At 45.4% G+C, this 26317-nt stretch overlaps 1 protein-coding gene across 5 annotated transcripts in view; it reads left to right on the plus strand.

The window, feature by feature from the left end:
- slc25a22a (solute carrier family 25 member 22a) overlaps window positions 1-26317 on the plus strand; it is a 165476-nt gene that overhangs the window by 114486 nt on the left and 24673 nt on the right. For all 5 annotated transcript variants that reach the window (XM_068046031.1, XM_068046035.1, XM_068046033.1 and 2 more), the window contains 3 exons: window positions 14794-14912; window positions 16449-16623; window positions 22160-22314. In XM_068046031.1, the coding sequence (XP_067902132.1) occupies window positions 14794-14912; window positions 16449-16623; window positions 22160-22314 (449 nt within the window). The remainder of the gene's footprint in view (window positions 1-14793; window positions 14913-16448; window positions 16624-22159; window positions 22315-26317) is intronic.

The raw sequence follows: 26317 nt of genomic DNA on the forward strand, positions 1-26317 counted from the left end.
CCTTTTTTTTTGACGGTGTTTGCTGACAATGCAACCACTAGGTGGCGCAGTGCCAGTGCATACACAAATGCAGCCTCTTCCACTGAAATGTCACTGTCTGAGATGTTTCATGTAGCTGCCAAGATTAAAGATGGCGCTGCTCAACTTTTCACAAAAAAGAAATTCAACCCCAAAATTCCTTCATTGTCTGCCATCACCACCTCCATCCCACCCCCAGCACTCCCCTGCTCCCTCCTGCCATTGTGCTTCTCTTTGCTGCTCCCTACTGCACCCTTCTTCACAGCGCTGGATCCCCACTGCCTTCCCTTAGCCACTCGCTGCGGCCCCACTGGCCACTCTACCCCTCGGCCACTCGCTTCAGGCCTCCCAGCTTCTCCCCCCCCCCCCCCCCCCCCCCCTCAGCCATTCGCTCCCGCCCTCGATGCTTTGTTTCCCCCCCGCCCTCCTCCCCACTGCCCTCTTATCCCGCAGTCAGATTTGGTTGGGTTAGGATCGGGTAGCCAGGCTTTAGGCTGGGGGGGGTGGGGGGGCTGAGGTTGGGGGGGGGGGTGATGAAAGTGTCGCAGGCAGAAGCGAACGGTTGAGAGGCGGGAAGCTGGGAGGCCTGGAGCAAGTGGCTGAGGGCTGGAGCGGCCAGTGGGGTGGGAGCGAGTAGCTGAGGAGGGAAAAGCGGGCAGGGGGAGCGAGTGGTTGAGGGAAGGCAGCGGTGTGGCGGGGATCGAGCGGGGTGAAGTGGTAATTGAAGCAGGGATGGTGGGAGGGAGCAGAGTACTGTTCAGATGAATGGAGACGGATGAATCGAGATGGCTATTGAGGGGTGAGGACGTCATTGCGTGGTGGCGTCATGTGCGCGCATGCACACATTCATACTGGCAAGCTGGCAAATGTTCGCACGCATTGATGACGTCTGCGATCATTCTTTGCATGCTCTGCGTTGTCAAGAGTCACTTTGGTTTTTTTCAGTTTTTTACTCCCTTGCTGTCCTGAAGGCACTGACGCGTGGAGTAGCACAAATTAGATACCAAAAAAATCATCAAAATTGCTAATGAAAGTTTGGCCTTTCCTAAGGGGCTGGAATATAAAGGGGGATGATGCAGTGCTTGAATTGTACAGAGCCTTGCCCAGGTCCCATCTTAAATACTGCATTCAGTTTTGGGCACTAAACTTTAGCAAGGATATATTGGCTTTGGAGGGGGTGTAGAACAGATGAGGACATGTTGCATAATTTTGGCTTGAGTTTAGATGTTTGAGAGGTGATTTAGTCGAGGTATTTAAAATGATAAAGGAATTTGATAGGGTTGGTACAAAGGAACTATTTCCTTTGGTGGGGGGGGGGGGGGGGAAATCTCAAACAAAGAGGGTTCAAACTAGTTTGGCAGGGGGATGGGAACCGGAGCTACGGATCAGTGGCTGGGGTAGCTGTTGAACAGGCAGATACAGAGTGCAGAGAGTCTGTGAGGAAGGTTAGACAGTTGACAGGGCAAAGTTGCAGCCAGTATGATGGGTTGAAGTGTGTCTATTTTAACGCAAGAAGTGTCAGGAATAAGGGTGATGAACTTAGAGCATGGATCAGTACTTGGAGCTACGATGTTGTGGCCATTACGGAAACTTGGATATCACAGGGGCAGGAATGGATGTTCCTTTTGAAACATCTAAACCCCGGAATAGGGAGGGAGGTAAAATAGGTGGGGGAGTGGCATTGCTAATCAGGGATAGTATCACAGCTGCAGAAAGGGAGGTCGTCGAGGAGGGTTTGTCTACTGAGTCAGTATGGGTGGAAGTCAGAAACAGGAAAGGAGCAGTCACTTTATTGGGAGTTTTCTATAGACCCCCCCCCCCCAATAGCAACAGAGACACGGAGGAACAGATTGGGAGGCAGATTTTGGAACGGTGCAGCAGTAACAGGGTTGTTGTCATGGGTGACTTCAACTTCCCTAATATTGATTGGAACCTCCTTAGTGCAAATAGTTTGGATGGAGCAGATTTTGTCAGGTGTGTCCAGGAAGGTTTCCTGACTCAATATGTAGATAGGCCGACTAGAGGGGAGGCTATGTTGGATTTGGTGCTTGGCAACGAACCAGGCCAGGTGGCAGATCTCTCGGTGGGAGAGCATTTCGGTGATAGTGATCACAACTCCCTGACCTTTACTATAGTCATGGAGAGGGATAGGAGCAGACGGGATGGGAAAATATTTAATTGGGGGAGGGGGAATTACAGTGCTATCAGGCAGGAACTGGGGAGCTTAAATTGGGAACAGATGTTCTCCGGGAAATGCACGACAGAAATGTGGAGGTTGTTTAGGGAGCACTTGCTGCGACTGCTGGATAGGTTTGTCCCAATGAGGCAAGGAAGGGATGGTAGGGTGAAGGAACCTTGGATGACAAGAGATGTGGAACAGCTAGTCAAGAGGAAGAAGGAAGCTTACTTAAGGTTGAGGAAGCAAGGATCAGACAGGGCTCTAGAGGGTTACAAGGTAGCCAGGAAGGAACTGAAGAATGGACTTAGGAGAGCTAGAAGGGGACATGAAAAAGTCTTGGGTAGGATTAAGGAAAATCCCAAGGCGTTCTACACTTATGTGAGGAACAAGAGGATGGCCAGAGTGAGGGTAGGGCCGATCAGGGATAGTGGAGGGAACTTGTGCCTGGAGTCGGAGGAGGTAGGGGAGGTCCTTAATGAATACTTTGCTTCAGTATTCACCAATGAGAGGGACCTTGTCGTTTGTGAGGACAGCGTGAAACAGGCTGATATGCTCGAATGGGTTGATGTTAAGAAGGAGGATGTGCTGGAAATTTTGAAAGACATGAGGATAGATAAGTCCCCGGGGCCAAACGGGATATACCCAAGGTTATTACGGGAAGCGAGGGAAGAGATTGCTGAGCCTTTGGCGATTATCTTTGTGTCCTCACTGTCCACTGGAGTAGCACCAGATGATTGGAGGGTGGCAAATGTTATTCCCTTGTTCAAGAAAGGGAATAGGGATAACCCTGGGAATTACAGACCAGTCAGTCTTACGTCGGTGGTGGGCACATTATTGGAGAAGATTCTGAAAGACAGGATTTATGATTATTTGGAAAAGCATAGTTTGATTAGAGATAGTCAGCAGGGCTTTGAGAGGGGCAGCCTTACAAGCCTTATTGAATTCTTTGAGGATGTGACAAAACACGTTGATGAAGGAAGAGCAGTGGATGTGGTGTGTATGGATTTTAGCAAGGCGTTTGATAAGGTTCCCCATGGTAGGCTCATTCAGAAAGTAAGGAGGCATGGGATACAGGGAAATTTGGCTGTCTGGATACAGAATTGGCTGGCCCATAAAAGACAGAGGGTGGTAGTAGATGGAAAGTATTCAACCTGGAGCTCGGTGACCAGTGGTGTTCCGCAGGGATCTGTTCTGGGACCTCTGCTCTTTGTGATTTTTATAAATGAGTTGGATGAGGAACTGGAAGGCTGCGTTAGTAAGTTTGCCAATGAAACGAAGGTTGCTGGAGTTGTGGATAGTGTGGAGGGCTGTTGTAGTTTGCAACGGGACATTGACAGGATGCAGAGCTGGGCTGAGAAGTGGCAGATGGAGCTCAACCTGGAAAAGTGTGAAGTGATTCATTTTGGAAGGCCGAATTTGAATGCAGAATACAGGCTTAAAGACAGGATTCTTGGCAGTGTGGAGGAACAGAGGGATCTTTGGGTCCACGTCCATAGATCCCTCAAAGTTGCCACCCAAGTTGATAGGGTTGTTAAGAAGACATATGGGGTGTTGGCTTTCATTAACGGGGATTGAGTTTAAGAGCCACGAGGTTATGCTGCAGCTCTATAAAGCCCTGGTTAGACCACACTTGGAATATTGTGTTCAGTTCTGGTCGCCTCATTATAGGAAGGATGTGGAAGCTTTAGAGAGTGTGCAGAGGAGATTTACCAGGATGCTGCCTGGACTGGAGGGCATGTCTTATGAAGAAAGGTTGAGGGAGCGAGGGCTTTTCTCATTGGAGCGAAGAAGGATGAGAGGTGACTTGATAGAGGTGTACAAGATGATGAGAGGCATAGATAGAGTGGATAGCCAGAGACTTTTTCCCAGGGCGGAAAGGGCTATCACCAGGGGGCATAATTTTAAGGTGATTGGAGGAAGGTTTAGGGGAGATGTCAGAGGTAGGTTCTTTACACACAGAGTGGTGGGTGCGTGGAATGCACTGCCAGCGGTGGTAGTAGAAGCAGATACATTCGGGACATTTAAGCGACTCTTGGATAGGTACATGGATGATAGTAGAATGAAGGGTATATAGGTAGTTTGATCTTAGAGTAGGTTAAAGGGTCGGCACAACATCGTGGGCCGAAGGGCCTGTACAGTGCTGTACTATTCTATACTGTTCTATGTTCTATAATCTTAAAATTAGAGTCCAGCCATTCAGAAGTGAAATCAGGAAGTACAGTTTCACACAAAGCAATGGAGATTTGGAATAGTCTACCCCATCAAAGGTCTGTTGAAATTTTCAACATTGAGATTGAATTATCAGGTAAGAATATCAAGGGATATGGGTCAAAGGCAGGTAAATGGGGCTGTTAAGATCAGCTATGATCGAATTGAATGGTGGAACTGGCTCCAAGAGACGAATGGCCTACTGCTTATCTTAAGTTACATTTGCATTAGCTAGCTTCCTGTACCTCACCAGTGGATGTTCTTAACGTGTGCCTAGACAGTGGAAATTGGTAAGCTACTTGGCTGTGGAGTCCAATGCAGCCAACCCCAATCTCCTTTTGCACGATTTTCACACATGCACTTACAAATGGGAAATCACTGAACGGTGAACAGGAGCTGGAGCTCTGGCTAATATTTGCGCCCCATTGCCCGCCACCCCCTCCACCACCCAGCTTAACTGAACTGAACCAATAGTAGCATACAAATTGCTGTTTGCATCTCCTGCTTCAAGGTTTAGGGATAATATTTTGCTTGAGGAAAGCCATGAAGTGTCTGGCAGTGGATGCCGTGCTTCAGACATGAAGTATAATATGCTGTATTTTCATCATGAATCAGAACTGTACAATCTTCTGAGTCAGAAAAGTCTATCTGACAGTATTTAAAAATAGATTAATAATGTAACTTGACTGATAATGTAAATCATTTAATAATTTGATTTTAGGAATCATAGGGATTTGAAATTATATAATTAATTAAGTCTGTGCGTGTTTTGGCGGAGTGTGCCAAAATGAAAAATTGAGAAAAATGTTGTCAGTTATGCAAGAAAGAACTGTGGGGATTGAGGTCAGTGGAAATAAAAATTAGGAAAGATGTAAAACGGGCTGCTGATTCAGTATCACCAGTTTTACACCATCGTGTAGTTGAGATCTACTGCTCTTCTATGTAGTGGAAGGACTCCATGCAATGACGACTATCTTGGTAATAATCCTTAAATGCAGAAATATGGCTAATCATATCATTGACTGCTAGAGGGGCACACAACATCTCGTTGGGAGGTTTTCTTAATGACTAGATCACAAAATCATAGCAATGAGGATTAGTTGGCTTATTTTGACTGGCTTTTGTGTTGAAAGGGATCAGTCAGGCTCAGTTGGCTAGATGGCTAGAGTGTGATGCAGAAAGACACCAACAGTGTGGGTTCAATCCCCTTACCAACTGTGGTAGTTCATGGAGGCGTGCCTCCACCTTGCCCCACGCTTGCAGTGTGGTGACCCTCAAGCTATATAATGAATTTGCATCTATAATGGGGAGAAATGCCAATGATCCTTTGGGACTGTGGCTAGAAAATATAGTGTTGGAAATCTCAGATGAGTTAAACCAACCTATTTGGGAAGGTTGGCTAAATAAGGGGGTATGTAATGTGTTAGTTGAGCTCGGTCTAACCAGCCATATGGGTGTTGCAGTTGGCATCAGTACCCTTGAGTAACAGAGTAGACAGATATATCGGTCTGGTGACTTGACCATTATCCAGTAACCCATACTAGAGTGTGTATGTATCTTGTTTGTATGTATAATTAAACATAAGGAACATTCTTAATTGCTAAGTGCCCCACATGACTGGATAGCTTGCCTACATTCACTATCTAATACATGCACAATAGCAACTGTAGAAAATCCACCTATAATGTTGACTAATTTTTTTTCAAAAGGGTGATCGTTACCTAAAAGGATTTCCCCAGTGATATAGCCATGCAGTATCCGATTCCAGACTTCAGTAGAGAACAAGCTGAGCATTAATTAGCACTGGCTGAAAGCTATCCTGCTGATTGTTGAGGCATGCACTTGGACTTCTCACTCAACGCTCCAGTGATGTGCAAATCCTATTCTGCACTTATATCTAAATTAGTATGTAGGAGGGAAAACTCTGAAGTAGCATCTTAAGACACGTGTTCTTTAGTTTCTGCGCATATTAGTGTCTAATACGGATGGCGCAGTGGTTAGCACTGCAGCCTCAGCTCTAGCGATCCGGGTTCAGTTCCGGGTACTGCCTGTGCGGAGTTTGCAAGTTCTCCCTGTGACTGCGTGGGTTTCCGCCGGGTGCTCCGGTTTCCTCCCACAGCCAAAGACTTGCATGTTGATAGGTAAATTGGCCATTTTAAATTGCCCCTAGTGTAAGTAGGTGGTAGGAGAAGGGTGGAGATGTGGTAGGGAATATGGGATTAATGTAGGATTAGTATTAAATGGGTGGTTGTTCGGCACAGACTCGGTGGGCCGAAGGGCCTGTTTCAGTGCTGTATCACTCTAGGACTCTAATGAGAAATATTATCAGACCTACATGGGTTTGTAAAGAATTCTAACTGAAAACTGTAACAGCAGTATTCAATAAAATCCCAAACCTCCCTACCTTTCAATAATGTAAATAAAAATGTGGCTTCCTTTTTCTCAGTTCCCTTTTGTTATGAGGTTGAACTGGATACATGTAATCCTTAGAATTGAGACTACCAATCACCAACTTCAATGAGTAGCCCCCAGACATAAAGGGTGGAATCTTATCGCCTTAGTTATTAACGAAAGGTCAAGACCATTTTTGGGTCCCAACCCCGATCGTTTCTGAGGTCTGCATGAATTTACAGGAGGCGGCCAATTAACAGGCTATCTCTGGGATCACCATCAAGTTAAGGATGTTGCTCGGCTGCTCAGGCAAGAGGACCAATGGAAGCAGCCGGCAGCCCCACCAGGAGAGGTGGGCACTGCCGCTGTAGGTTGGTGCCTTAAGATGGAGACGTCCTTTGAAGACTTCAACAAAAACTTAAACTAAACTGTAGCCACAGCTGCCAGGCCATCATTGTGGAGGAGGAGCCTCTGGCATCCGCATCTCCATGGAGGAGGGGAATTAAAGGAGGCCCTGCTGGCCTCCAGGCCTGCCGCCGGGAGGCTGCATTCAGCCATCTGCTGGACTTTGGCCTCAGTCGGGGGGTGGGTGGGGGGGGGGTGATGTGGGTAGTGGTAAAGGAGGGAAGGGGTTTCAGGCTCACTGCTGGTAAGCAACAGCGGCGTCACCAGTTTGCACCTAAATGGGTACTTAATTGCTCCTAATTAGCTACCCGCTGTTGCCTGTCTCACCCTGCCACCGGCAAGATTGCTTGGAGGCAGGAACGCATTGGGGAGCCACCCCTCGACACAAGATTTCCTAAAATTGCTTCCTCCTCCCACCACCAAAGCTGCCTCTTTGCTGATAAGATTCCGCCATTGAGAGCAGAGGAACCGCTCCCTCTATATATCCACATAATCTGCAGGTTCAGAGAGGTGATAAATATGAAAAAAAAGGGGGGACCTCTTGCTTATGGGAACATTTTAAGGTTTGCTACCCATTGTTTGAGTTGCCCAATGCATTTAAGAACTGTATTGTCACTGAGCAATATTATCTTATATTGTACTACAGTTTTATTTGAAGTGTTAGAAAGGGATGCTGGGAGAGCTTTCTTTCTATTGAGCCAATAGAAACCCCAGCGAGTCAGTTTAAAATGTTCAGAGTTACTACTTTCCAGTTTAAGTAAGAAAGACAGACTTCCATTTATATGGTGTCTTTCAAACTTCAGGATGTCCCAAGCATTTTACAATCACTGAAGTACTTTTTGAAGTGTAGTCACTGTTGTAATGGAGAAAATGCAACATCTGATTTGCAGACAGGTCCCAGAAAGGGTAATGATGTTTTAATGATGTTGATTGTGGGATAAATATTGGCCTGGACAACAGGGAGAACTAACTTTCCCTTTGAATAGTGTCATGGGATCTTTTGCATCCACCTGAGAGGGCAGATGGAGCCTCGGTTTAACATTTCATCCGCAAGGCGGCCGTTCCAACTGTACAGCATTCCCTCAGTACTGAAGTGCCGGCCTAGATTATGTACTCAAGTATCTGGAGTGGAACTTGAAGATACCTCCTATTGACTCTGAGGTGAGAGTGCTACCCACTGAGCCAATGCTGACCTTAGTGCTGTGTTAGGTTTTTGAAGCTTTTTATCCCATGCCCAGTTGCAACACAGTTTATAAAATCATCTGTCTTTAAAACCACTTGTCATAACAAATTTCACATCCCTTCAAGGAACATATTCATTTCTAATTAATCTATCAAGACCATCTGCAGTCCATCCTGTTGAATTGTCAGAAGCTTCATATGCATGACCCAAGCTGTTGAGGAAAATGCAGTTCATATTTAATAATTTTTTTGTGTTTGTCGTGCTGAGAGATGTCAGTGCTAGGGAATGGAACACTTTTGGGCATCTGTTGTCAGCATAATGCAGTCCCAAATCAGGTATGTAATTTGACTTTGGTAAGTGTAACAGGTTCTCTGCTTTACCCCAACAGAGGGATGAAATTGGAAATGGGTGGAATTGCTTTTGCTGTCTGTTAATAAGACGCACTCGGTATTCAGTGTTATTGAAGTCAGTGGAATTGAATGTTGGCCAGTGTGTATAACAGATGAACAATATGATATTTTCTGTATATTATATATAATAGCTCCTGTTTTGTATCCCTGCCCATTTTCAATTTCACGCTCAATGTATTTTATCGTATCTCTCAGAAGAGCATCTCCTACTACACGAGTGCATGTTTCCACTTCCCACACTCTGAGCAAGACTGACAACTGCCAGGCTTTATGTGGTCGTGCATCCATTCTGGGATTGGGTTCAGTATAGGCTCCTAGAGCAAGTGAAGACACTGTTATCCCGCCAGTCAGGTGGAATCAGACCCAGCTGCTGGAAGTGAAAGAAAGGTGTGCTAAACCATTAAACTATTCATCCCTCTAGGAGATACAGGACTTTGTAGGAATATTAATGTTCCTAAATCAAACCTTAATGACTTCTGTGTGAAATTAAACCATTATAATCAGGGACCTTTAAGAGGTTCCTTTAAAAAGCTATCATTTTGACCAAGCTTTTGGCTACCTATCTTAATGTCTCCTCCTTTGGTTGTGTCAATTGTTGTGTCTGATTCTACTTCAGTACATGTGTTGGGATGCTTTACTACATTAAAGACACCATATCAATTAAAGTTGTTTGTTGTAGTATTTACGCCTTCATAGTCTTGGGATGGTTCATGGTGATTTCAAATGTATCTTGTTAGCTATTCCCAGGACTTTGCCTTAAGGTGAAGTTATTGTACCAATTCTCATTCTGATATATGCAGCTTACTAATATTACATTTTTATCTTTTGAGGAAGTGAGGTACACTGTCTTTCCTACTTCCCCATGTTCAACCAAATGAAGCAGTTCAAGTCCGAGGGGCTGCACTTACCTAAGCTAACAAATTCTGAGTTATTTGTATCGTAGCAACTACCAAATCCCTCTTCTGACCGAAAGCTGCATTTCTGCTATCTCAGCCATTTCACTGATACCACTGCTTCTTACCGTGTATCGTTTAATAGAGGTAAACATCATCTTTATGCTTGGTAGCAATCCAAAACACATGAATTGCATGCAACTCAATAACCAGAACTTTCTTCTAAAGATGTGTAGATGATAGTATCACACTAGACTGTGAATTTAATACAAACCTAGAAGGTCCCGTCTTCAATACTCTGGATGGAATGCTAAAACTTGCCTAGTCTAGGAATGGGGACATAAGCCATCCATTGACCCTTCTGGAAAATGCATGTGTGTGCATAATAGTGAAGGCAGGATTGGGTTTGGGGGTTCGGCCCTTCCAGAGTAAAATAGGCTGAGGATCTTACCTCAGCTCCTACAAGAAGCATGGATACTTGTGTGAGGTACCAGAGTGTTGTTGGTGCCAGTAGAACTGTACTTCAAGAGTCAGCGCCTTTAGCACTCGAGAACTGGGAGGAAAATGGTGAATAAACCTTTGAAGACCACAGAACAAAGTGCTGCATGAGTAATAGATGGTGGGGGAGTGAATGTTAATTTATATCACTGGAGTACAAGAAATAATCGACTCAGAATCTGGGAACCTTGAGGAAATGCTGTGAACCAGCATGTTAGAGTTTTATAATGAAGTACACTGAGCTCCCTTGACACATTGCTGATCCATAACCAGCTATAGATTATTTCATAAAACATAACATAATTTACATTTCTGACGTAAAGTGACCAGTACCAGAAGAACAATAGCACTCTCGGGTTGGTCTCAATTCTTCACATTGGTTTTTCGTGATAAACATTTCCTTTTCTTATGCACTTTTTATCTATTATCTTATCCAAATTCACCATAGAGCCAGACTACTGACTTTAAACTTAAAAGACAATACTTAAAGGAATACCTAGAAACTTTCCTGCCCTTTTGCAGTTTAGCTATTTTTTGAATCATCTCATTGGAGTGTTCCAAAGGGGATAGCCAATTGTTTCTGTCCCATTCTGTGGATTGTTTGAATATTTGTGTTTGTTTTTTCACCACTGACTGACTTTGGGTTTATATATCCCATCACAGATAAATCACTTGCTAAACCAATCTAAAGTAGATCTTTTTTATTCTTTCACAGTGCGTGGGCATCGCTGGCAAGGCCAGCATTTATTGTCCATCTCTAATTGCCCTTGAGAAGGTGGTGGTGAACCATTTTCTTAGGTAGGCACATCCACAGTGCTGGTAGGAAGGGAGTTTCAGGATTTTGACCCAGCAACAGTGAAGGAATAGCAATATAGTTCCAGGTCAGGATGATGTGTGGCTTGGAAGGGAACTTGCAGGTGGTGGTGTTCCCATGTATTTGCTTCCCTTGACCTTCTAGGTGGTAGAGGTCGCAGGTTTGGAAAGTGCTGTCTAAGGAGCCTTGGTGAGTTGCTGCTGTGCATCTTGTAGATGGTACACACTGCTGCCACTGTATGTCGGTGATGGAGGGAGTGAATGTTGAAGGTGCTGAATGGAGTGGCAGTCAAGTAGGCTGTTCTGTCCTGGATGGTGTTGAGCATCTTGAGTATTGTTGGAGCTGCACTCATCTGGGCAAGTGGAGAGTATTCCATCACACTGCTGACTTGTACCTTGTAGATGAACAGGCTTTGGGGTAGTCGAGAGGTGAGTTACTTGCCACAGAATTCCCAGCCTCTGACCTGCTCATGTAGCCACATTATTTATATGGCTGTTCCAGTTCAGTAATCCCATTCAGGATGTTGATAATGGTGGATTCAGTGTTGGTAATGCAGTTGAATGTCAAGGGAGGTGGTTGGATTCTCTCTTGTTGGAGATGGTGCTTGCCCGGCACTTGTGTGGCACAAATGTAACTTGCCACTTATCAATGCAAACCTGTATGTTGTCCAGGTTTTGCTGCATCTGGACATTAAACAGGAAATTAGAGACGCATGCGATAAAGGAACATCTGCAATTATGGGTGACTTTAATCTGCGTACAGATTGGGCAAATCAAATTAGTCACAATACCGTAGAGGAGGAATTCTTGGAGTGTATACGGGATGGTTTTCTGGACCAATAAGCTGAGGAACCAACTAGAGAACAGGCCATCCTACACTTGGGTATTGTGTAATGAGAGAGGAATAATTGACAATCTAATTGTGAGAGACCCCTTGGGGATGAGCGACCATAATAGGATAGAATTCTTCATCAAGATGCAAGTGATGTAGTTGATTCTGAGACTAAGGTCCTGAATCTTTGTAAAGGAAACTACGAAGATAGTTGGCTATGACGGATTGGGAAACGTTACTTAAAGGGATGATGGTGGATAGGCAATGGCAAACATTTAAAGAGCGCATGGATGAACTGCAACAATTGGTTATCCCTGTCTGGCGCAAAAGTAAAACGGGAAAGGTAGCCAAACCATGGCTTACAAGGGAAATTAGAGATAGCATTAGATCCAAGCAAAAGGCATATAAATCTGCCAGAAAAAACAACAGACCTGAGGATTGGGAGCAGTTTAGAATTCAGCAAAGGAGGACCATGGGATTGATTAAGAAGGGGAAAATAGAGTACGAGAGCAAGCTTGCGGGGAACATAAAAACTAACTGTAAACATTTCTATAGGTATGTGAAGAGAAAAAGATTAGTGAAGACAAATGTAGGTCCCTTACAGTCAGAAACAGGAATTTATTATGGGGAACAAAGAAATGACTGACCAACTAAATTTGTGTCTTCACAAAGGAGGACACAAATATCATAGCAGAAATGTTGGGGAACACCGAGAGAGGAACTGAAGAAAATCCGTATTAGTAGAGAAATGGTGTTGGGGAAATTGACGGGATTGAAGGCCAATAAATCCCCAGGGCCTGATGGTATGCATCCCAGTGTACTTAAGGAAGAGTCCCTAGAAATAGTGGATGCATTGGTGGTCATCTTCCAAGATTCTATAGACTCTGGAACAGTTCCTACAGATTGGAGGGTAGCTAATGTAACCCTACTATTTCAAAAGGGAGGTAGAGAGAAAGCAGGGAATTATAGACCAGTCAGTCTGACGGTAGTGGGAAAAATTCTAGAGTCCATTATCCAAGATTTTAGAGCACTTGGAGAACAGTGGTAGAATCAGACAGAGTCAGCATGGATTTACGGAAGGGAAATCATGCTTGACAAATCTTCTAGAATTCTTCGAGGATGTTACTAGTAGAGTTGATGAGGGGGAGACAGTGGATGTGGTTTATTTGGACTTTCAGAAGGCTTTCGACAAAGTCCCACTTAGATTAGCATGTAAAATTAAAGCGCATGGGGTTGGGGGTAGTATATTGTGATGGATAGAAAATTGGTTGGCGGACAGGAAACAAAGAGTAGAGATTAATGGATCTTTTTCTGAATGGCAGGCAGTGACTAGTGGGGTACTGCAGGGATCGGTGCTAGGACCCCAGATATTCACTATATATATTAATTTAGATGAGGGGACAAAATGTAATATCTCCAAATTTGTAGATGACACATCTGGGTGGGAGGTTGAGTTGTGAGGAGGATGCAGAGGGGCTTGTTGAGTGAGTGGGCTAATGCATGGCAGATGCAGTATAATGTGGATAAATCTGAGGTTATCCACTTTGGTAGCAAAAACAGGAAGGTAGATTATCTAAATGGCTATAAACAGAGGGGAATATGCCAGCGAGACCTGGGTGTTCTCGTACACCAGTCGCTGAAGGTAAGCATGCAGGTGCAACAGGCGGTAAAAAAGGCAAATGGTATGTTGGCCTTCGTAGTGAGAGGATTTGAGTACAGGAGCAGGGATGTCTTGCTGCAGTTATACAGGGCTTTGGTGAGGCCACACCTGGAATAATGTGTGCAGTTTTGGTCTCCTTATCTGAGGAAGGATGTTCTTGCTATAGAGGGAGTGCAGCAAAGGTTTACCAGACTGATTCCTGGATGGCGGGACTGACTTATGAGAAGAGATTGAGTCAGTTAGGATTATATTCGCTGGAGTTCAGAAGATTGAGGGGGGATCTCGTAGAAACCTATAAAATTCTCACAGGACTTGACAGGGTAGATGCAGGAAGGATGTTCCCGATGGTGGGCAAGTCCAGAACCAGGGGTCATAGTCTCAGGATACGGTGTAAATCTTTCAGGAATGAGATGAGGAGAGATTTCTTCACCCAGAGAGTGGAATTCGCTACCACAGAAAGCAGTTGTATATTTTTAAGGAGGAGTTAGATATAGCTCTTGGGCCTAAAGGGATCAAAGGGTAGGAGGCGAAAGCGGGAACAGGTTACTGAGTTGGATGATCAACCATGATCATAATGAATGGCGGAGCAGGCTCAAAGGGCCAATTGGCCACTCCTGCTCCTATTCTCTATGTTTCTATGACACTGACTGCTTCTGTATCTGAGGAGTTGCAAATGGTGCTGAACATTGTGCGATCATCATATGCAATATTATTATAGTTACATACATCATATTGCTGTGTTAAGGATTTGTTCTGTGTACACAAGGCAGTGCTTCAAAACGTAAACTGTAAATGGAGCTACTACTGTGGCTGAGATGCTGGTTCCTTTAAAAGTTCCAAAATTTGCATGCATGACTGGTTGAATGGATTAGCATACTGTCCAGTCAGTTTTGAAACTGAGAGCAAATTCCAGCTCTAACTGATGGGTTGCAAGGCATCTATCTCGAACAACATCAATCATATTATAGCATGAATCTATCGTGCAAGATGCAGCATTGGTTGGCAATAAACTGAAAGTGCTAAAGGAGTTGGTACAGGGAAAGCTTTGCCTAGCATTTAACCCCTGCTGTGTCTGTGCTTGAAGCTAACGCTGGCTGAGCAAAGTAAAATCCAATACCTGTGTCCTTGAGTACAAAAATAGAAATGCAGAAATGATCCGGTTCCATTTTTCAACAAAAAGCTTTTAGAGCACGAAATGAGCTCGATTTCCATTGCACATTTCAAGCTATTACTGTGGAGCGAGAGGCTCAATTTTCAGTGCTTATTACCAGATTCGCTGTTACCTTTTTTTTGCTTTTTGTAGGAAGAAGCTGACCTTGATCAAGGAGATGCTCGCAGGTTGTGGTGCTGGGACCTGTCAGGTTATTGTAACCACCCCTATGGAGATGCTGAAGATCCAGCTGCAAGATGCAGGACGTCTAGGTATGTGGCAGTAAGAATGGAATATTTACAGTAGCTCGGGTTGCTAACCCTCTCAGGGTTGTTGGGGTGTCTCCAGAAGTTAAAGATTAGTCTCTCACACTTAGACTTGTAGACAACTGGGGAGAAAAATTATAGGGGCTAAAATAGAATTGCTATGTGTTTTTGATTTTCTTTGAACACCTTTGTTTACTGGTTATAAAAATATTGGAGATAGAAACAGACTGTTTAACCTAGTGGGGCAGTTTAAGGCAAGAGGTCAAGTGATGAAGCATTTCAGAATACTTCTAACCAGAGTTGGCTACTTTAACAGTAACGCACTTATGTAAATCTCTGAAGGATGTTTCAAAGCCTTTTCTGCTAGGCCCATTTTGTAGCCGAACCAACAATTTCTGATTAACTCGCTGTCTTCTCAACATTCTCTGCTGAAGCCACTATCACTTGGGGTATTGGTTCTGCAGCACCTTTACTGTCTTACCCAAATGGCCATTCTTTATGTGTGAATCTAGACATTGAGTATTAAGCTATTCAACTGCAAGAAGCAGCATTGCCAACACCAATCCTGCCCTAACCCGACATCCTCTCGTGCATTTCGAACAGGGGTCACTGCATCACAAGTGGTTCTCTGATTTGGGAACAGGTTAGCCAACCATAGCTCTTCCCTCAACCCTCACTATTGCCCTGGCTGAGATTAATAAATTCAGTACTAACTGGCATTGAAAGCTGCGACTTTTGCAGTCTTTATGCTTGACTTACATATTGCCTGTGCCACCAGAGGTACTGGGGAGGAGGAATCCTTTCTAATTTTTATCATGGCTGAGCAGATGTATGAATAATGTATTTTATTTTAATATGGCAAACTGCCAAGATAAACAGAACTGTAACCACCTCCTTGAGCCTTGCCTTTCCCCAGAAACCTCCCTGCTATGTATCTAATTACTGCAGAACAGAACTGATACTGTGACTTTTGAACATGGAATATTGCAATCTAATATTGAAAGTGCAGAATTTTTTTTTTACATTGCCGAAATGAAATCTACAAAATCAAATAAAATATTGGGGCATTTATATTAAATGCTTCCCCACTGAGTCGTAGTTTTCCGACATCTTACTGTTAGTACTTCTGGCATATAATTTATTGCTAGAAATCTTGTATACTTTGGACAAGGGAGGGGAACAGAAATGCTGGGGTTCCCACTCCTGATCTTTATGTAATGACTCCAGCTGGGTAGTGTAAATGCACTGGTCTTGAGTAAGAACAGTATCAGCATTACCTGTGAAGTGGGAAACCTCTGGATAGCCTTTTGATACTATAGGGCCCGCATGTGAACACCGGCCTCTTAGAGTGGATATCTGTGGAACTATACTCCAGTATGAGTCAGCACCTTCTGGACGTGATGGGGAAAGAAAGACAATTGGAGCGTCAAAAATCTTGGTGCCTTGTTCATTGACACTGAAGTATGCTACTGTGCTACATGATCTGGCTTGTTTAATCTGCTTGATGTAACTGACTTCCTTTCTGTATCTGATTACATGCAGCAGCCCAACAGAAGCTGATGGCAGCCCAGGCAGTGTCGAGTCCCCCCTTGGGGAGCCCCATCTCCAGCACAAGTAACACTACCTCCCAACAGACTGCTACACAGATCACCAAAGAGCTGCTGAGGAGCAAAGGAATTGCTGGCCTTTACAAAGGTTTAGGGGCAACATTGCTAAGGTAGCAACGTGACATGATAGGCTGGATTTTACAGTCCCCCCCCCTCCCCAACATCGGGGGTCGTGGCAGTTGGTGGGGGGAGGAGGTGGAGGGCAGGGGGGACGGAAAAAGACTCTGGCAGAGGCCTGCCACGGGCCTTGTTACCACGAAAGCCTGGCCTGATGATGTCGGCAGTGACGAGGCCTCGTGGCGGCCCCTCCCCTCCCCCTCCCCCCAAAACACCACTCTGCGACGGGAGCAGAATTTACATATTAAAAAAAAAACAAATTAATTACTTCCCCGCTCCCATCGTCTGTCCCGCTCCGATATTGGTGCCAGTGGCCGGCACTCCTGCGCCTTCGGATCTCCATCTGGAGATCCGATGCTGGATACTGGCGGGGAAGGGAGAGCAGGTAAGTATTTCAGTGCAGGGGGGTTGGGTGGTGGGTGAGCAGGGTCAAACTCATCTTGTTGGTGGAGTGGATAGTGGGAAGGGGTTGGGGGGGCGGTGGTGAAAAGAGGGCAAGGAATGAACTGTGTGGTTGTTGGGTGGGGTAGGAGAGCGGCTGGAAACATTTTTTAAAAAAATACAACAGCAATGCATTTATGTAGTACCTTTAACATAGAAGAGGGCTCCAAGGCATGCACAAATAAATGAATGCTGAGTGAAAGGAAGAGCTATCAGGAGGGGTGATCAAGAGCTTGGTCAAAGAGGTGGGCTTTAGGGAGAGTCTTAAAATAGGAGGGAAGCTGGAGGGGTTTAGGGAGGTATTTCCAGAGCCTTTAGCCTATGTGTCTGAAGGCTTGGCCTCCAGTGGCGCAGCAAAGAGAGTCGACGATGTACAAGAGACCAGAGGCAGCAGAATGGAGAATTCAGGAGGGTGAGGAAAAAAGGTTGTAGGTCTTGGGGTTACAGAAATTGTGAAGGGGTTTAAACACAAGGATAGGAATTTTAAATTTGAGGCAACAGTGTAGGTCAGTAAGTCAATTGGCAGCAATTTCAAAAGCCTAGCTGTACCAATGAAAGACTGGCAGCATTAGCCAGAAAACAGTAGACCAAATGTGTGCCGTTCAAAGACAGTCATCAAAATACTGCACCCAGTGATTCATAAAAGGCAGTTATGCTGAAGACCAACTAACAGTTCCAGTACCTCTCACTCATTGGATGGCAGTACTACAAGTAAACCCTTTCACTAAAGAGTTGATGAAAAGGCTGAGTTATACACACCAGCATTTGGATTTTAAGGAGATCTCTTCATCAGCACTGAAACTTAAACAGATCAAATGAATTGATTTGTAATCTGTTTATTAAAAATATATTTCTATGAACTATCAATGCTAATGACCCAATTAGGTAAATTGGCTGGGATGCTGAGAGGAAGGTGGATTTATTCCAGTGGAGATACTACTGTTAACTCAGCTTTTCACCAATGAGATTGTCAGTGCAACCCCCTCGTGTTTGACTTTTAATAATAAGCTTCCCCAGGCAATCATCCCTCATCCAACAATGCCAATCAATACTCACTATTTAAACCAAAAACATTCCCCTGAGATCAGCAGAAATAGAAATAAATCAGAGGGTTTGAAGTTGATTCACTTTTAAAAGGGCTAATGAAAGTGGAGATCTGTCTTTTTGTTCCCAATTTTCTCCTTGATTTTATTAGCAACACTGATTCCTTGTCGGAATGGTTATCAGCTGCTCTGTCACCCAAGTGGTCATTTTGCTAAATGAGCCTTGGCAGGGTGTATTCGGTTATTTGACTTTATAGAGTATAACAGCAGAAACTAGCCATACCTGCATCCTTAGAGGGTAGTGTGAAATAGTGGAAGGATTTTCAGACTGATCAACATGCAGGCTCCTTCCATGGCCATAGCCATCTTTATAGCAGCCGATAGGGTGGTTAGTCCTGGACAGCAGGAAGGCTTTATGGAATCCTGCAACCTATATGATGATGGGACAGGACAACCTAGGGTTTGAACCTTGCACCTTCTGACTCGGAGGCGGGAATGCCAAAGGCGCATCTTTCAGACTAACTGTTCGCTCACTTTCCTTCAGGAGCAGGAACTCTTGCCAGTTTTTCCATTTTTTAATCCAAGGGTTCTGAATATCCCTGGCTACATGCAGCAAATTTAGCGCAGACTGGTGATCAAACTTGATCTTCCCAATCTATATGGCTTAGGGTATTTTCCCACCAGTCAGTCAGGTAACTGGGTTTCTTGAAGTGCTAAACTGTTATAAATGAATCATTGACAATTACGCAACGCTTGATTTAACAATATAAATGAATGTACAACATTTTAATGTTGCAGTATAATTTAAGTTTTAGTTGCAGTTTCTTTGTATTGTCATATTCTGTTTACTGGTGCAGTTAATATAATTTTGTATGCTTCAATGAACTATTATTTTGAGGGAAAGGGTTATTTTGCTATGTACTAGTAAGCAGCCAACAAGACAAGCACACAGGCAACCTGCTCGGTCCGCATCCATTGCCATCCTTTAACTGTGCACAAGGGGTCAGAAGAGCAGTTGGGGGGGCTCAGTTTGTGTCTCTCAGTTCTGAAGCTCAGCCACCCTGCTGTGTTGGGGGGAGGGGGTGGGAGTGCAGAAGCGCACTAAATGGAAACCAAGATGCTTTTCCCAAGAGGCTTAAAATCAATGGAGAAAGGCCACCAAGCTACTCTTGTTGCCAGGTTGCAGAATAATGTTCGATGAGGTCTGGGAGCAACTCGTGATTAAGAGGGTAGTAAAATAAAGTCTTCAGTGCAGCATGTTGACCAAGAATGGCTTTTACTTATAATTAGGTCATCCAACAGCTACATAGTTATTGGTTGATTTCGCTGATGAGGGAAGTGTCTATTGGTTACATACTTGGGCCTCACATGAACGAGCAGCTCAACCATGGAACGTAATGGAGAGGTGCATAGGAAGGAGGGCATGTTCTCGGGAGATAATTACATACCTCCCACCTAATTGTAGAATTATATTGAAACCAAATTGTGGAGTAATCCATGACACTAATCAGCTCGCCCTCCTTGAATACAGTGGAAAGCATCCAGTGAGGAGAGATTTGGAATCAGTAAAAAATATATTGAGTTATTTAACACCTGTAAATACAATTGGAACCATTCCTTGAGACTGTTCCACCTGTGATGCTCTAGTCCCCAATAAAACTTTGACTGTTACCCCTGGTTCCGCCCTCATCTCTGCTTCCTTAAATCCAAGGGATGCAGACTTGAAAGGATATGGCGGACAACTGGTTTAGCCATCCACCGCCAGATCTGGCTAGATCACACAGAGCACTATCGGGTCCTGCTCTTGTCTGCTAAAGTTGCTCATTATTCCAAGATCATCCTGTAATGCAAAGACAATTTCTGGCTTCTTTTGTGTACTGCAAACCGTCGTCTTAAACCCCTGTCCCCTGTCCACCCTCCAACAATAGGTGCAAAAAGCTCGAGGATGTCTTTTTCACGAAGATTGAGACCACAATCCCTCTCTTCCACTAGCCAAACTTCCCCTCATTTTCCCCCTTGCCTGAGCCCTGAGCTTGAATCTTTACCTAGTTTATCTTCTAGATGCCCTCATGCCCTTATCTTTTCCATGAGACCCACCTGCTCCCATGGCCCTAGTCCCACTAAACTGCTGACTACCCAAGATCCCCTCCTGGCCCCCATGTTATCTGACATTGGTAATTCTTTCTCTTCAGTTGCTGTCCCTCTCTCCTTTAAATCTGCTGTCATCACCCCTTTTCTCAAAAAGCCAGCCATTGACCCCACTGTCCTTGGAAACTACAATCCGATCTCCAGCTTCCCTTTCCTCTCCAAAGTCCCTGAACATGTTGTCGCCTCCCAAAATCTTGCCCATCTTTCCTGGCACTATGATTGAATCCCTCCAATCAGTTTTCCACCTGCCACAGTACCAAAATGGTTCTTGTCAAAAGTCACAAATGACATCCTATGTGACTGAAAAGGTAAGCTATCCCTCCTCAACCCATCTGCGGCCTTTGACATGATTGGCCACACCATCCTCCTCCAATGCTTCTCCACTGTCGTCCAGCTAGGTGAGATGCTCTCACTTGGTTCCATTCTTATCTGTCTAATTGTAGCCAGAGTATCACTTGCAGTGGTTTCTCTTCCCGCTCCCGCAGCATTACCTCTGGTGGCCTCCAATGATCTATCCTTGGCCCATGCTATTTCTTATCTACATGCTGTCCCTCAGCAACCTCATCTGAAAACACAGTTAGTTTTTACATGTATGCTGATGACACCCAGCTTTAACTCACTACCACCTCTCTCAACTCCTTCAGTGTTGCTGAATTATCAGACTGCTTATGGGACATCCAGTACTGGATGAGCAGAAATTTCCTCTAATTAAATATTGGGAAGGCTGAAGCCATTGTTTTCAGATCTCACTCCAAACTCGGTTCCTTAGCTACCAACTCCATCTCTCTCTCTCGCAACTGTCTGAGACCAAACCAGACTGTTTGCAACCTTGGTACCAGGTTTGACTGCAAGATAAGATCCCAACCATATATCCACAGCATCATTAAGACCGCCTCTTTCTACCTGCATAAAATTGGCGACTTCTCCACTGCTTCAGCTCATCTGCTGCTGAAAATGACATTTGTGTCTTTGTTACCTCTAGACTTGACAATTCCAGCACACTCCTGATTGGGTTCCCACATTCTACTGTTTGTAAAGTTGTCATTCAAATCTCTGCTGCTGGTGTCCTTACTCGCAACAAGTCCCATTCGCTTATCACCCCTGTGCTCGCTGACCTACGTTGGCTCCCAGTCAAGCAGCACCTTGATTTTAAAATTCTCATCTTTGTTTTTAAATCCCTCCATGGCCTTGCTCCTCCCCATCTCAGTAATCTCCTTCAGCTCCAGTCTTCCAAGATAACTGTGCACTTCTAATTCTGGGCTTTGGAGCATCCCCGATTTTAATTGCTCCACCATTGGTAGCTTTGCCTTCAGCTGTCAAGGCCCTAAGTTTCTGGAATTCCCTTCCTATGTCTCTCCAGCTCTCTACCTCTCTTTCTTCCTTTACGACATTCCTTAAAACCTACCTCTTTGACCAGGTTTTTGGTCATCTGACATAATATCTCCTTATGCGGCTCAGTGTCATATTTTTGTTTAAAAATGTTCCTGTGACGTGCTTTGGGATGTTTTATTATGTTAAAAGTGCTATATAAATATAAGTTGTTGTTCAGTGATCTCTTGAGTTAATTTTGATTTATTTCAATAGAGGTTGGAGGTTATTTACAGCTCCAGCCAGTCACGTTTGAATAGTTGCTGTATCTTTCCGGACCTTTTAAATATTCACTATGCTATTATGTCTCCTATCTGCACAGTTTCATCATAGCAAAATTTTAAACTAGGTTCAAAATGCTTCCATAAACTCTCCAAAGACCAGTTTTGATTAGAAATGGTATTTGTACTTATGTCTTTCAAAATGTTTGAACAAGCCATAATTTAAAATATACATTGAGATAAAATAAAAGGTCTAGGTGCTGTTGTGTGTAACGCACTCTGGTTAATGTTGTTCTGTTTATTTAAAGGGATGTTCCTTTCTCCATCGTTTATTTCCCACTCTTCGCTAACCTTAACAAACTGGGGCAGAAGAGTCCAGATGAGAGAGCTCCATTTTACGTATCCTTCATCAGTGGCTGCATCGCAGGCAGCACAGCTGCTGTAGCAGTGAATCCTTGTGATGGTAAGGCACCATTTTCATCTTTCCAGTGAAATGTTGTAGGAAAATCTACCTTCTCTTCACCCTAACTCTCACTCTCCATGGGTCTGACCATCTATGTTTGCCATTAATGTGTGTCTCTCTCTCACTTCTCTGGAACATAGGAACTGGAGTAGGACATTCAGCCCCTTGAGCCTGCTCCATTCAATTAGACCATGGTCAATCTGTACCTTAACTACACTTACCTAACTTAGTACCATATCCTTTGATACTCTTACCTAACAAAAGTCTAGCAATCAGCCTTGAAAGCATGAATATTTCTATGGCTGTCTGTGTTTGTCTTAGTACCTGTCCCATTTCCTTACATGTTTGCCCTATGAAATGATTACTAAGGACTTCTTTTGGCTGGTGTGCCCATATTTCCCCTCAACATTCTAAAAGATTTTGAACCTACTGTTACGAAAGTGCCTTTGTGTTCTGTTAAATATATTTTTTGAGGATTCATTTTTGAAAGATTAAAGAAATGTTAAACTTTGGGGTTTTCATAGGGGTCATGTAAAGGCCACTTGACTTTGAAAAAACAGTCCCTGGAAATGTTTTTTAATAGGGACGCTGAGAGGTCTTGAGGAAAACAAGCCTTTCCAGGAAGCCACCTGACTTCCAGCAACAACAGCAAGCCTTTCCAGGAAACCACCTGACTTCCAGCTCAATAAACAACAGCGAACTTTGGATACCTGGAGAAGTCGTTTACAAAGAAGTGACAGGTCAAGATTGTTGGAGGTCAAAAGGTTGACCTCCTGTTGTCAGTTTTGATTTTGAATTGTTTTGAATTCGGGGTGAACTGTATAAAAAGGGAAAGAACTTCCAAGGAGAGAAGAGACTTCCCAAGGAAGGAGAGGAGACCACAACCCAGCTCAGGTTTCCCACACCTCTCTAAACGATGGTGAGAAGTCCATCGTGTCAACTCATCTCATCTCCTGTCTTTGAAGAAAAGCCTGCTAAATTAATTCTCAACGCCGCCTAAAAAGAACTGTTCCAAAAGATCCCAGTAACCAGTCTACGTGTAGTTGGAGGCCAGACTGCATGCCAGTTTTGGAACACAACATATCTCATCTGTTGTTTCTTTAAAAATGAGAAAGTATTCATCCCAAGTGGGTTTTTTTTGCCTGTAATAGAGCTCTAAAAACAAAAAAAAATCTTTATTTTTCCAATTAACTGGTGTATCAATCACAAACAAGAATCTTAAACTTAAAGCTAGTTACGAAGACTCTATGACTCTAACTGGTTAAGGTTAATTGGGTAAATAGACTGGAAGGTATTGCAGTAAATGAACAGTGGGAAACATTTTAAGAAACAATTCAAAGGGTTCATCAAAAATGCATTCTGTTCAAGAACAATAACTCGTCCAGAAAGACTCATCCGTGGCTCACTCAAGAAGTTAAGGAGAGTATTCGACTAAAAGAAAAGGCTTGCAATGTTGCCAAAAAATGGTAGCAAGTCTGAGAATGCAAGTGTTTCGAAACCAGCAAAGGCCACCAAAAAGTTGATTAAAAGGAAAAAATAGAATGAGAGTAAACTAGCCAGCAATATAAAAACAGATTGTAAGAGCTTTTATAAGTACATAAAAAGGTAGAGAGTAGCTGAAGTAGACATTGGTCCTTTCGAGGCAGAGACAGGAGAAATCATCATGGGAAATGAGGAAATGGCAGAGGCATTGAACCAATATTTTGTGTCTTCACAGTAGAAAAAATAGGCAGTAACCTAGGGGCTAAAAAGAGTGAGGCTATTAAGGATATTGATATCAGCTGAGAAAAAATATTGGAGAAACTTGAGGGACTAAAATCTGACAAGTCACCGGGACCCGTTGGCCTACACCCTACGGTTCTGAAAGAGATAGCTGCAGAGATCGTGGATGTGCTGGCTATGATTTTCCAGAATTTCTTAGATTCAGGAATGGTCATGTCAGATTGGAAGTTGGAAAATGTTACGCTGCTTTTCAAGAAGACCGCAATTGTTGACAACGCGATCGGTAGGTGGCGCTGTTTTGGCACATGCGCAGATACAGCATGTGCCACGAAAACGTCACAGCCTGCGACTGCAGCAGCTGCCAGTACGAAAGATGGCACTGGTCAAAAAATCACAGAGATGAAAACTAACAAACACGTGGCAGAATACAATGGCCGGAGTGAGAGAGTGGAGCGGGCCGGGGAGAGCAGCGCGGGGAGGCCAGTGGTAGAGGTGCCGGGGGTGGGGGGGGGAGAAAGGGGGAGACCAGCGGAAGCGGTGCTGGGGGTGCGGGGGGAGAGAAAGGGGGAGACCAGCGGTAGCGGTGCCGGGTTGGTGGGGGGGGGGGGGGAGGGAGAGGAGAGAGGGAGAGGGAGGGGGGGGAGAAAGAGGGAGAGAGTGGGGGGGGGGGGGGAGCAGCGGAACGGAAGAGGAGTGCCTTTTTCTGTGCATACGCTATGAACACAACAGCAAAAGACTTACTGGCCAGTCCCTGGACCCGGTGACACCAAGGTCTTCGCACGCTCGCTCCCTGCGGCTCTCTACGGCCTCTCGCTTCCGACCCTCTCCATTCAGCCCTTCCCTCCAGCTGCGGATGCCCAATCCAGTTGCTTTCTCCCCTACCCAGTTGCTTTCTCCCCTACCCAGTTGCTTTCTCCCCTACCCAGTTGCTTTCTCCCCTACCCAGTTGCTTTCTCCCCTACCCAGTTGCTTTCTCCCCTACCCAGTTGCTTTCTCCCCTACCCAGTTGCTTTCTCCCCTACCCAGTTGCTTTCTCTACTTCTCCACAGTACTTCAGGCATTGCAACTGTCTGGTCCCTGCATTTTGCATGCTCCCCCTCTTCACCCACCCCTCCCCCTCCCCCTCTTCACCCACCCCTCCCCCTCCCCCTCTTCACCCACCCCTCCCCCTCCCCCTCTTCACCCACCCTCCCCCTCCCCCTCTTCACCCACCCCCTCCCCTCTTCACCCACCCCCTCCCCCTCTTCACCCTCCCCCTCCCCCTCCCCCTCTTCACCCACCCCCTCCCCCTCCCCCTCTTCACCCACCCCCTCCCCCTCCCCCTCTTCACCCACCCCCTCCCCCTCCCCCTCTTCACCCACCCCCTCCCCTCCCCCTCTTCACCCACCCCCTCCCCCTCCCCCTCTTCACCCACCCCCTCCCCCTCCCCCTCTTCACCCACCCCCTCCCCCTCTTCACCCACCCCCTCCCCTCTTCACCCACCCCCTCCCCCTCTTCACCCACCCCCTCCCCCTCTCACCCACCCCCTCCCCCTCTTCACCCACCCCCTCCCCCTCTTCACCCACCCCCTCCCCCTCTTCACCCACCCCCTCCCCCTCTTCACCCACCCCTCCCCCTCTTCACCCACCCCCTCCCCCTCTTCACCCACCCCCTCCCCCTCTTCACCCACCCCCTCCCCCTCTTCACCCACCCCCTCCCCCTCTTCACCCACCCCCTCCCCCTCTTCACCCACCCCCTCCCCCTCTTCACCCACCCCCTCCCCCTCTTCACCCACCCCCTCCCCCTCCTCTCCTCCCTTCCCCCCCCTTCTCTCCTCCCTTCCCCCCCCCCTTCTCTCCTCCCTTCCCCCCCCTTCTCTCCTCCCTTCCCCCCCCCTTCTCTCCTCCCTTCCCCCCCCCTTCTCTCCTCCCTTCCCCCCCCCTTCTCTCCTCCCTTCCCCCCCCCTTCTCTCCTCCCTCCCCCCCCCTTCTCTCCTCCCTTTCCTCCCCCACCCTCCCCTTCCCCTCCCTTGAAATGTATTTTCAGAGCAACTTACCTTGGAACAATCTCCTCTGTCTAATAAAAATGAAGCAAATTTCCAAAATGACTAAATAATTGAGATAAAATGCCCGACGAAACCTCTCCTTCCATTTTCAAAAACTAGCGCCGAAGCTTTCGGAAGATTGACGCACATGCGCACACGGGCTCCGGTCATCTGCGCATGCGCTGCGGTCCGGATTGCCAGGACCAGTTTGCGCATGCGCAAAGGCCAACCTGAGGAAGATGACGTTACGCGATGACG

This window comes from Heterodontus francisci, chromosome 14 (assembly GCF_036365525.1).
Source record: "Heterodontus francisci isolate sHetFra1 chromosome 14, sHetFra1.hap1, whole genome shotgun sequence".
Lineage (NCBI taxonomy): Eukaryota > Metazoa > Chordata > Chondrichthyes > Heterodontiformes > Heterodontidae > Heterodontus > Heterodontus francisci.